General features: G+C 39.9%; 1 protein-coding gene across 10 annotated transcripts in view; it reads left to right on the top strand.

Moving 5' to 3' along the window:
* Positions 1–13,047, top strand: part of PCM1 (pericentriolar material 1) — a 50,514-nt gene that overhangs the window by 2,807 nt on the left and 34,660 nt on the right. For 6 of the 10 annotated variants that reach the window (XM_081208588.1, XM_081208589.1, XM_081208591.1 and 3 more), the window contains exons 2-10: positions 2,809–2,920; positions 3,905–4,150; positions 5,345–5,617; positions 6,382–6,552; positions 6,697–6,813; positions 8,118–8,306; positions 9,905–10,082; positions 10,907–11,016; positions 12,564–12,780. In XM_081208588.1, coding sequence (XP_081064714.1) covers positions 2,825–2,920; positions 3,905–4,150; positions 5,345–5,617; positions 6,382–6,552; positions 6,697–6,813; positions 8,118–8,306; positions 9,905–10,082; positions 10,907–11,016; positions 12,564–12,780 — 1,597 coding nt within the window. In that variant the 5' untranslated portion in view covers positions 2,809–2,824. The remainder of the gene's footprint in view (positions 1–2,808; positions 2,921–3,904; positions 4,151–5,344; positions 5,618–6,381; positions 6,553–6,696; positions 6,814–8,117; positions 8,307–9,904; positions 10,083–10,906; positions 11,017–12,563; positions 12,781–13,047) is intronic. The other 4 variants (XM_081208594.1, XM_081208592.1, XM_081208586.1 and 1 more) reach the window with 2 other exon arrangements.

Below are 13,047 nucleotides of genomic sequence, written 5' to 3'. Positions count from 1 at the left end.
TCCTGTTATAACCATGGGACATATCATATGTGGAAGATAATTTCTAATGTAAGGGGGCAGACGGATTCAAAAGGGAGCAAGAATTTGGGGTCACTGACAGCCTGATCCTTGAGTTCAGTTGTGTTCATTTCCTAGTAAGTTTGAGGGGTGCAGTGCTTTCCCGTATTTAGCCTCGTTTGGAAGGAGATCACTGTATTTTGCAATATTTGCATTTATTTACAAATATACAGGTCGAACAAAGATACATCAGGAGCACTCAACCTGAAGTCCACTTCTCTCATATTAGATCTCTAGGGAGACAGCAAGCACCCCAGAGGCTGTTAGTTTACAGAGTTCAGAGCTCAGCTCTCTTTTGGTTCTCAGCCTGACTCAAGTGGCAGCCTATTCTTCTTTACAGACATCATGCCCCATCGCCCAGGCTAGGGACTTGGTAGAGATGGCTGTCAGGTTTCCAGAACAGTCTCTATTGTGGGCCATTTACCTGTTACTTCCCTAGCAAAGGAGATACTTGGCAACATTGTGAGGACTGTTAACACTGGGGGAGGAATGGGGGTGCGTTGGGTGTGGCCCACCCTGGGTGTCTTCCCTGAGGGGGGTGACATTACTGTGCACCGCCCTGGGATGCGCGCCGTGGGCAGCACCCCCCTGGTGCGCTCCCTGAGCACCTAGCTCCACCTCTGACTGTTAAGGCAGTCTCCTGGATCCATTAATCCTCTCCTGTCCAACCCAAATCTCTTGAAAGTATTCATAGGCTTTCAGCCAAAGGTTATCAGGATAGCTTTTCTCTGCTGACATTTTGGTTATGCACCTTTGTGTGTGACATTGGTGACAAAAGAGTTCTTGAGGCTGACCTTAGATGTTGCCAACTGCTTATAGGACTCTTACTTTGCATAATTTGATCTTACATTGCTGTCCATATTTGATGACTGCAATTTGGGGTATTGAATTGTGCTGTATCTGTGTTACATTTCAAATATGGATGGATCTTATAGGAAAATTCACCATACTTGTTTTGGCTTTGTGATGTCTGTTGTTGAATGAACACTTTGGACATGGGGTTTTTTGGTACCCATTTAAAATATTTTAAATAGTATGCTCTACAGCACCTTAAACTTTTCAGCTTTCTCTGCTGGATCCTGGCATTGCACTGTTATGTACATTAAGCCTTAATTTTAATAGGGTTTTAAGGCTGCATTCTTATGCATGCTTACGTGGGAGTAAGTCCCATTGAACCCAGCAAGGAATTAAAGGTAAAGGTACCCCTGCCCGTACGGGCCAGTCGTGTCCGACTCTAGGGTTGTGCGCCCGTCTCACTTAAGAGGCCGGGGCCAGCGCTGTCCGCAGACACTTCTGGGTCACGTGGCCAGCGTGACAAGCTGCATCTGGCGAGCCAGCACAGCACACGGAAACGCCGTTTACCTTCCCGCTAGTAAGCGGTCCCTATTTATCTACTTGCACCCGGGGGTGCTTTCGAACTGCTAGGTTGGCAGGCGCTGGGACCGAGCAACAGGAGTGCACCCCGCCGCAGGGATTCGAACCGCCAACCTGACGATCAGCAAGTCCTAGGCGCTGAGGTTTTACCCACAGCGCCACCCGCGTCCAGCAAGGAATTACTTTTGAGTAACTCGCGTTTAGGATTGTACTGCAAGTGTTTTAGGATCAGGGCTCTGGGATTTAGTCAGTTTTCCTCTGTGCAAATCAAACTGGAAGATGGAAATTCAGAGTGAGTTCTGTGAGTTTGGTAACGATTGGAAGTACTGGAAACTTGTTATATGGCCCTTTATGAATTTCCACTTAACATAGCTTTTGCTTGACTCTGTTTAGTGAGGAATCACAGACTTGTACAGGACATTAGTGCCAGCCTATGTGCAATCTCTTAGTCTTTCTGGAAATTAAGAGCATGTCAGGGCAACAAAGCTTTTATAAGAGGATTCATCTGGAAATAGCCACTTGGAAGGTGAACAAGAATGGGCTAGCTGGAAAAGCAAGTAAAAAACATCTTTGCAATAATTTTCACCATCAAAAACATTTGATTCCATCGTGCCCTCACGCTGAAAATTTAGGTTTTCTAAACCTCATTTTTCCACCAAAAAAAACCTACATTATACATTTTTTTAGGCATTTATAAAATCTTTTGAGTGCTGGTGTGTTTTTTCCTGAAATCCTCATCATGTTATTGAGCTCTGTGTAAAATTTCAAAGAGATCTGATCATTGGTTATGGAGAAAAAATATAAAATGCACACAAAGTCAAGGATCTTAAGAGGAACAGAAACACAGATTTCACAAAACTTTGAAGTGCTATAAAATTAAAACCGTTTGAGATGGAGGGGAAAAATTTAAGGGGGTTTCTTTCAACCATGAGGGAAAATTGTACACCATTTTCATCAAAATCCGAGACGGTGGGTGGCATGACCCTATATTCACTTATTTTGGGAGTAAGTGTCATTAAAGATGGTGGATTGGAACTTATTTCTATATAAATCTGCATTAGTTAAAAATGCTGCATCCACTGAATCAACTCATCCTTGTATGTGAAATTAGCTTAGTATGGAAACAAACAAATACTGTATCAAGTTTAGTGTGCAAAACCAAACTTTAGAGGCCAGGGCTGGTTCAGAAATAACGAACCATGTGAAGGCGACATGAACTAGCCTGTGTGATCCCAGGACATGTGCACGCTCACTCACATAGGAAGAGACCATTGTTTCCTGTTATATCTGACTTACCCAGTGTCTAGCGTTTAGTACAGACTGGAAATGTGGCCCTTTTAAAGTGGATTTGTCTTATAATGGTATCTGTTTATTTAGTGGTGAATAACATAACATGGCAGCAGGAGGCAGCCCTTTTGAAGAAGGAATGGATGATCGTGACTTACCTGGCTGGAGCAATGAGAGCCTTGATGATCGATTAAACAACACGGTATAGCACTTAATTTCTTTTAATACTTATTATTTCTGTTAATACTTATTATTATTAATCTGTATACCACCCTGTCGAGTGCCAGCTCGACATCTGAAGAAATCAGTCTCACACCAAGATAGGTTGAAGAAATATGGCTGCTCTGGCTCCTCTGGCTCCTCTGGCTCCTGCAGCACAGCCTTTATTGTGTGAAGTCAGAAAGATACAAAATACAAGCAAAGCAACTTGTTCTCAGCCAGCAGATAAGGGCCATCACACTAGACCACGCAAGTGATCAGGCTATGTTAGTTGACCAATCATTTGGGACAGCACGAGCTATTCACGCGCTGTTCATGCTCCAAGGATGCTTTTAGCTATGAAATCACCCTGCAACAATAAGAACTTTGCTCATGCTCTCATGTACAAGCAATCATTTTCCCACACCACCCTTCATCTGTAGATCTCATCATGGTTCACAAGAGAATAATACAAAATAAAAATAAGAACAAAAAATGAGTATTAAGCTCTTCTAGATACGGTGACCAATTTACGCACATCCGAATGGTGCACTATCACAGATGGCGCTAGACCTGGAAGTGGGCCCAATACGTTATAAAGACATCACAGAAAGGGGCAGAACAGAGAAGGGGCAGAGTGGACTTGTGTGTGGTTTGCCGACGCATGTGAGGATTCGGAACATAACTCCTGCACAAAACGAGGATTGCCTGTATTGACAAGTGGGTTCCACAGGCAGTTTTAAGGATATATAATGCTTCTACCAAAACGATATAAATATTAAAGTGTATGCTTGAAATCAGTTTCACAGTGTTGTTGAAAAAGGCTAGTAGATTGCAGCATGCAGAACACTTGCTTTAAAATGGAAGTAAGTTTTTAAAAATTAATTAAAGGCAATTTGTGTGGTATTGGGAAGAATCATGAATTTTAAGTAATCATTTTTCTTTAACAATGACGTACGTGGTTTTGTTTCTTTGTTTAATTTTTAAGGGCTGGGGTGGTCAGCCAAAGAGACCCAACAGATCTTCAGAAAAAAACAGGAAAAAGGTTAGCGGTGAAAGTGAAACAAGGCTTACTAATGACATCTCACCAGAATCGACACCAGGAATTGGACGGAAAAAGTCAAAGACACCTCATACTTTCCCTCATACAAGATACATTACCCAAATGTCTGTTCCAGAGCAGGCAGAACTTGAAAAACTTAAACAAAGAATAAACTTCAGTGATTTAGATCAGGTATGTGCTTTGTTTTTACTAAAGTGACCTGGGTGGCCTCCCTCGTTTCCAAGTTAGGAAACTCAGGTGTCTAGCCACTGTCTCACTTGTGTAGAGAGGCAGGAAGGAGGTGCCGAAGCTAGCATGAGCTCAAGTGCCCTGCTGTGCGCTTTGCAGCTAAATTTTAATCCTGTCTGACAAGAGCAGAGAAAAGGTCAGCTGCAAAGTCCACTGTCAGGCACTTGGGCAGCTGTTAGCTTCTGAGCAAGCGTGACAGCATTGCTTGCCTCTCTCCATATTTTCCAGTTATGGCTATAGACACTATCTTCATAACTCTTAGACTTCATGTGTAGGTAGGAAATGAGCCAACTGGATCCTCTGCTGCTCCTCTGTTCAAGTACCTTGTTGTGTTCGCTGCTGCAGATAAAGGAAACCTACAGTTAACAGCATAAAAATTGTTGATCTAGTCTCACACTGACCAACCAGATGCCTATAGAAAGCTCACAAGCAGGACATGGGAGCAAAAACTGTTTCCCACTTACATTCCTCTGTAACTGGCATTCAGAACCATATTGCTTTTGATACTGGAGGTGAAGTCATCAGTATGGTAGCCTTATCCTTCATGAATTTATCCAATCTTCTTTTTAAAACCATTCAAGTTGGCAGCCATCACTACAATTTGTGATAACTAATTATGTGTTTTGTAACCATGGGCTACGTGAATAAATCTGTTCTGAGTCCCCCACTATTCCGCCTCATTGGATGATCTTGGGTATTTTATGTACACACACAAATGCACAAACACAGGTGGGGGGGGATTCTCCCAATTCTGGATCTCATGGCAAGGTGTTACATTGGCTACAAGTCAGAAGATACGGGGCCTGGGTAGTGATTGAACTCAACTCTGTTCCCACTCCTTTCATATTAGTAGCAGGAAGGGAATGAAGAAACTAGGGAGTTAGGAATAGGAATAGGAGGATGGGGACAAAGCTTAAGCTGGGAGAACTTGGAGGATATAAGACTATTCTCTACAATGTTGTTTTGCCATAGTAATGAATTCTTTAATCTCAACTCAATGCAACTCAATTCATTGCTCTGGGAGGGAGAATGGTCATTCATTTTTTTTTATCCAGAAGAACCCCACAGAGTTTCTTAACTGGAGCAGTGTTTGAAAGAAAGCTGTAAGTCATTTTGTGGTCTTTCACTCTTATGTAGAGAAGCATTGGAAGTGATTCTCAGGGCAGAGCAACAGCTGCTAACAACAAACGCCAGCTTAATGAAAGCAGAAAGCCATTCAACTTCCTGTCACTGCAGATTAATACTAACAAAGGCAAAGATGCTGCAACAAGTTCTCAGACACAAGAAACTGGGGGATCATCGCAATATAAAGACTTATTTACAGCTGCCTTGAGTAAGGATTTGTTGCAGAATTGTCCTGTCTCTATTGAAGAAGATGGAAGAGGTGAACCAGCAGTGGACAGTAGTCAGGTGATATTAGTGGTTAAATTATCCAATTCATATTGAAAAAGATCTCTTAATGAAATATTTAATGAGTGCTCCTTAAAATAGTATTTTTTTCTTGAAGGTTTATTATGAACATAAGGCAAATGTACGCTGAGAAACTAGAGAGAGAGTGTGTGCATGCCATGGATGTATTACACTTTTCTTTTTTTAAGAATGTATTCAGTTGAAACATGGTTTTCATCTAGAGGCCTGGACATTCATTTAATCAAGTCCTGCTAGTAAAAAATGGATGTTAAGCAATTGGACTGGTTTAATTTATTTCTGTAGCATTTTAAATACCGTAAATATTTTTAAATTAAAATGCAGGATTGCCATCTATTTTATCAGTTTAAAGCATTATTGTACTGCTTTATATACAAAATATAAAACAATAAAATCAAAACTTCAGAAGGCAACACCATGTGCCAGCATGGCTTGTATGCACTAAGTAATGGTAAGCCCCATTGAACTTGGTCTTACTTCTAAGTAGACACAGGATTGCACTGTTAGAGTCATGGTCACAGAAGTGCATTTTTAATTGTTGTATGTAATGTTTGTGTGTTTTTAAAAAATGGGTCTAACTTTTGTAGATGGTGTAACTGGTTTTTGTGGTGTTTATATCCCATATGGGTTTTGTTTTACAACACACATTTTTTTCACCCATTAGTATTATAACAACATTTTACACTTGCTACATCAGTGGTATCTGCCCATCACAGATTATTGACTGCTGTTTTTTTGACTTTCAGATTGTGAGCAGACTAATTCAAATTCGTGACTATATTGCAAAAGCCAGTTCCATGCGAGATGATCTAGTTGAGAAAAATGAGAGATCTGCTAATGTGGAACGCTTGTCACATCTCATAGATCATCTAAAAGAACAAGAGAAATCATACCTAAAATTTTTGCAGAAGATGCTTGTAAGTTGGAAAGCTTAAATGCCTTTTTCAAATGGTGTGAGAAAATAGTATGGGGGATAAATCTAAAGCGTAGCATATTTTCCCCTTAATGTTCCCTTTACCCCATTTATGTAGTTTTTTGTTTATGCCACTAAAATATTCCAGGCTAGAGAAAATGAGGAGGAGGATGGTCGGACTATAGATTCAGCTGTGGGATCTGGTTCTGTAGCTGAGAGCACATCGCTAAACATAGATGTGCAGTCTGAAGTTTCAGATACAACGGTAAGCTTCTTTTTAGTAATTAAGTTGCTAGAGATGAAGATGCATTTCTCTCTCCAGATAACTAATGTTCTGAATCTGAATTTTAGTCCAGGAAAACTTTTTATAAGCTACAAATTCTGGAAACATTAAAATAAATGTAACAATTTTAAGTCATAATGGCCTGAATTCTAACTACAGTGAAACACAAAACTGGGTTTTCCTCTCTCTCTCTCTCTCTCTCTCTCTCTCTCTCTCTCTCTCTCCCTCCCTCCCTCCCTCTCCTGCTTCCCACTGTAGCCAGCTTCCTATCCCCAACATCAATATCTCCTCCATGTAGTCCCCCTTATCCCCAACATGAATAGCAATGCAAAACTTAATGTTTTGGGATACTATTCACCCTTTATTCAGTATGTATGGTCTGTAGACAAAGGCTTGCCACCAGGAATTAAGCACAAGGCAGGTTTGAAGTTGAAGCCATGTTACTGCACATTCCTTATTGCCTAAACTATATTTAGGATTCTCTTCAGAATGATGTGTTAAAACCTGTTTGCAATCTCATTCCTTGCTTATTTGTACCTCGTTGTTGCTAAAAGAATGACCTCAAAGTACGTATAAGCTTTTACAGTGCAGTCCTGGTGAGATGCTTCGGACTATAGCCATAGCTTCTTAGTTGGCAGTTTATCCTCATAGCAACTTGTATACCCGCAGTCATAATATTTTTGTCACAGTCAAAAGAAATTACATGTGGCACCATGCAATTTATTCAAGTTTGCAAATCATTTGATATTGGAGTTTCCCTACCTACTGCATGACACTTCAGAAGAAGTTGGGAGCCCTTCTGCCAAATCCTCAAACAGCTTCTTTCAGCTTCTCAGAGTTTAAAAAGCAGTTAAGAAGTTTGGTGGAAGGAGCCGTATACAAGGAGATTCAGAGATCTGCTCATGATGCATGTGTCCTCTGAAACGTAACATTTGACATTTTTAACGTTTTGTAACAATAAATCTGTTGAACCATGCCCATGCTTAATATATTTTAAGTCACTGGTCTTCAGTGGGTTTGGGGGGCTTAGTTGGTGGTTTTGGGACCCTTTAGTGGGTTGTGCTCTGATCCAATGTGGGTCCGAACAGGCGCACTACCACCATGCAAATATCTGGTAAAAGATTAAGAAATGGTTCCCCAGATGCATGTTTGGGTTAAAAGCGGATGCTGGGTAATATGGTATGTTGACAAATTACAACTGGAGTAGGCCAGCGGTATTATAAACTTAAACTATGCTTAGCAGAAATATATGTTCACAGTCTAACTTACTAAACTATTTGATAAAGGAGGTATCTTTTAGTCTGAGAGCTCGGCCCTGCATTGAGGACAAACTAGGGAATTCAGCTTCTCAAGGACAGGTTTCAGACATGGCCGTTACAGCAAGTCCAAATGTGAAAAATGACAGAGCTGCTCTGAATGGCAGGGAAATCTGGTCTAGTAGGATTAATAGCCAAGAACCTGGATTACTCTCAAAGGTACACTACCAAATATAGGGGCTCAATCTCCATTCCTAGTTTTTCTTTATAATAAATTCTCTGTAACAGCAGTTTGATGTGCATTCAATGATTGCTTTTGTTCTTTTAAATACTTGACTTTATGCACTATTTATCTGTGAAATTATTCGTCTGCTTTGATGCATTTGCATTTATTTTTTTAAAGGCCTGTTTGAACAAATAAGTTAAAGAATAATGTAGCAACAATATTTATCTCAGCTCAGATATCTTCCTGTCTCTGTCACACATTGTTCTTCCTTCATAAGAAAATAGTGTTAATGGGGCATATATGCTGTTGTTATAGTAAACATTTTATCATCCCCCCCCCCAAAAAAAGGTTGATTATTTCTAAAATGGAAACAGAATGTGGACTCTGGACCATTGGCATGATCATAAGTTCTTACCCTTTAATTCTGGGGTTGTTTGGATTTGCTTTTTTAACATTTCCTTTTTTATTTCTGTTTCTCTTCCCCAGTCCAATTATTTATCTTAAAACATTTACCGTAAATGAGGAATTAAAGATGAGGAAATTTGTTTTGTGCTTGCATTTTTGGGAAGATACTTAAGCTGTGTGATAAGAATTCTGATTTGGTCTTTGCTTCTCTTGGTGGCTTTCTTTTTCTCCTCAGATTTCATTGTAATACAGGATTTTACATAATCAGTGTTGCACTGCATACCAATTTGAGTAGTTTTCATTTCAGTGGAAGTTGTATGTTTGACTATCTCTCATTGAAATAAATGAAATGACAGTGCTCTTGTTGGAGAACTCTTATTTGTCATTGCATGGAAGCTATTATGCAAGCCTTTTTTTAAATAGAAAAGGCAGGATCATATCCAAATATATTAATATATCCTCTTTACCTATGGCAATAAGGCCTGATAAAAAGAGTGGTACTTTTTTGTAAGTACAGTGGTGCCTCACAAGACGAAATTAATTCGTTCTGCGAGTTTTTTCGTCTTGCGGTTTTTTCGTCTTGCGAAGCACGGTGTCGGAAAAGTTTTGGAAAAGCTTCAGAAATACCAAAGTCTTCAAAAACCTCAAAAAGGCTACCACACCGCGTGCTATGAGTTGCTCCTCGAAGTCAAGTCGCAACTGTATTAACGGTTTTAAGAAAAAGGAAACAAACTTGCAAGACGTTTCCGTCTTGCGAAGCAAGCCCATAGGGAAAATCATCTTGCGAAGCAACTCAAAAAACCAAAAACCCTCTCGTCTTGCGAGTTTTCTGTCTTGCGAGGCATTCATCTTGCGAGGTACCACTGTATAGGATTTTGCTGTAAGGGCTGAGAGCTTGAAATGGCATACCAAATTTCAGCATGGTGTTAAAAGGATTGAATATAACTCCAATTAATACATTATGGGGTGGGAGGAAGCAAGCATATCAGAAAACTGAATTTTGCTTTCACTACATTTTAAGATAATAACATGGATTCTTTTTTTCTGAAAAGAAAACGCCATACATATTTAGAGGTTCAGGTTTGTTTTCTCCACACCGTCTAAAAATTTAAGTTAACTGCTAATGGGCAGCTGAATATTGATCCCATTTATTTTATTTTCATTTTTATCTCTTTATATTTTTCAGGCTAGAGATCCTCAGCAGGAGGCTACAGAAGAGCTTGCAAATTTGAAGAAGCAACATGATTTATTGAAGAGGATGCTACAACAACAGGAACAACTGAAAGCTCTTCAAGGGAGACAAGCTGCTCTGCTTGCACTACAGCATAAAGCAGAACAAGCCATTGCTGTCATGGATGATTCTGGTATGCTGAGGTTTAGACACCTGAACAAAAGACCTCTTCCTCTGCAATTAAATTATTGATTTGATACAATAGAATCAGAGTTGGAAGGGACCGTGAAGATCATCTAGTCCAACCCCCCTGCAATGCAGGAATATGTAGCTGTCTCATATGGGGTTCAAACCTGCAACCTTGGCATTATCAGCACCACACTCTAACCAACTGAGCTAACTTGAAGGTCTCAGATGTTGTACCTTTTATTGCATTCCCAGTAATTAAATTATTCACTTTAATGGTGGTGTTTCTTAAATAAGAACCTAAGGAATTACTCCGGAGCATGTTAAATGAAATAGGTTGAGAATGTGCATTCTGGTTAATACCCACATATTCAGAGTAGATCCGTTGAATTCATAAGAGATAAATTACTCTATTTCACGGGGCCTGAATTGTGACTATTGGATATCACCCTCTGGTCTTTAGCCTTCCTCTGAACTGAAAACAGAACACATAAGAATTGCTTTATGTCATATGAACAGCCTAAATAAGTAACAGTGATAGGAGAATCTGAGAAACATTTGGAAAGTGGCAGGCAGTTAGTGTGGGGCATGCTGAATTCTGTATTATGATTCAAGTTTCTAGTAATCAGTAGAAAATGAATGGAGTTGCAGTCTCTCAGTGGGAAAAAACAATAATTTCCACACCTTTAAAAGTCTTTCGGATTCCAGTTTGTTACATGAATGTCGTTTCTGTATGCCCTATTTTGTATGATTAAAAAACCTCTGTTTAATAAGTTCCAAATTTACTTAAGCACTTCAATAAAATGTTCCATTTTCCTCTCCCACCTGTAGTTGTAACAGAAACGACTGGTAGCATTTCAGGAGTGAGTCTAACATCAGAGCTGAATGAAGAATTAAATGACTTAATTCAGCGCTTTCACAACCAGCTTCATGATTCTCAGGTACCCTTTTTTATATTGAGTAGTGTACATGATTATATTGCTAATCAAGTCAGTCTAAAATGGCTTGCTTTCTGCTACGGAGAATTCCATTTCAGAAGTGAGCATTATAGTATTGATTGTTGCCAGTTGCTATCGATTCCTTAATTGGCACTTGCCATGGATTCTTCGTTTTTAAAATAAAGTTTATCCTGCCCGTTTGTCAAAAAGGCTGGCAGGGCAACATATAACTGTTAGTTTATTCAGCTCCGGCCCTTGAGCTGATACGGCTCATCTTGACTTGAGCCCAGCAGAGTTTAATCCCAGTCCGCAAATGAAAGGCTGAAGCAGGTATGGTGCTACATTGCTAAGCTTTATTTCTAAGCTATACCGAGAACACACAAATATACATCTTGCCTCTGTGAGAGCAGAGAGCAACTCCCTCAAAGAAAACGACAGAACTAAGAAACAGGAAACCAGTGAACGTCACATCCAGTCTCCCTTTCCCGTGAGAATCCAACAGTATCTGGACTCTGTGGAATGTAAACACAGTCTTGTGACTGCAGCTGCTGCTCAGTGAGAGAAACAGAAACCAACAATAACATCAATAGAAACAAGACTGTCTGTTGGCTTAGAAATCCAAAAAGTATGACAGAAAAGGGCAAGCTGAAAAAAGCAAAACTGCACATCAGTTTTAAAGGTTTAACAAGACTAGAGGGAATCCGCCATTACCGATGGCGCCGCCTCCGGGAGTCCTAAAGGTTTAACAGCTAGAATGGAAGGTGGTCTCTCAGCAAAGCTGTGTTCTGTCAGCAAAGTAACTGCATCAGATCTTTTCCTCTCCTACAGCCTGATGAATAGTGCTAATGTGTTTGCATTGCTGAAGTGTTTTTTCTTGAAATGCCTTCTGTTGAAATTAATGTGGATTGAAATTTTTTTTATAGAACTATAGAATTGTAGAGTTGGAAGGGGTCTCAAGGGTTGTCTAATCCAACTCCTTGCAATGAAGAAATTTAGTCTTCATCTTTAAAACAAAAACAAAACACTTCAACAAATCTACTTCCATTAAAAAAAATTCTCTTTGTTTGACTGCTTTGAAAGGAAAATGGTGGGTGGACTGATGCAAACTGTGACAACTGTTTGGAATTTTGTTACATGAAATGCTGTCATCGAAAATAGCCATTTAAAAAAAGATTACAGCACAATTCCAAACATGTCTGAAGGAAGTCCCATTCCATTGAATCCAGCATTCCCTTCAACAGAACTCTGCACATCACATGTTTCCACAAGTGGAAGGGGAAGGGGACTTTTTTTGCCAATTCACCCTTCTCCCTGCAGCCCTGAAAAGCTGCTGTGGTAGGTTTGGGGGAACCCTTGAAACAGTGTGGAAGGTAATTTGAGGGGCTACCAGAGAAATTGCTTATGTTGTCCATCTCTCTTTCCAATTGCAGGAACCTCTGCTCGATCTCAATCCCTTCTGTGAATTACTTACTTACTCTCCCAAAAGTGGTAATAGGATTGTAGTGTTAAGTGTTCTGAAATTAACTTGAATAAAATATGTCTACTTTTAGGTTCAACCTGTTCCAGATAATAGAAGGCAAGCAGAGAGTCTTTCTCTAACCAGGGAGGTTTCCCAGAGCAGGATTTCTTCGGTGTCTGAGCATTTGTCTGAAGAAAAGGCCCAACTCTTCAGTAAGATGATAGCATTGCAGGGTAAAAAGCAAAAAATGGACAAATTGTTAGGAGAACTGCACACACTTCGCGACCAGCATCTAAACAATTCATCCCGTAAGTAGCATGCAATCTGGTGGTGTTATTTACAGTATTTTGTTTGTTATATGAATTGGTGGAAGTCTTTTCAGTTCCATTCTCTTTCCAACCACCCCCCCCAAACATTCAAACCTCTGCTCAGCCTAATTTTCCTAGGTTAGGTCTCCTTTAGACATGACTTTCCCTGTTATGTCATAAATTAAAAAGTTGGTAAGGGAGAAACTGCTAGAAGTTCGTGTTTCAATGTACACATGATTAAGGCTTCTATCTCCTAAAAAGATACAT

The sequence above is a fragment of the Podarcis bocagei genome (genome assembly GCF_964188305.1).
Source record: "Podarcis bocagei genome assembly, chromosome: 9".
Classification (NCBI taxonomy): Eukaryota; Metazoa; Chordata; class Lepidosauria; order Squamata; family Lacertidae; genus Podarcis; species Podarcis bocagei.
This window is presented reverse-complemented; position numbering and strand designations above follow the sequence as displayed.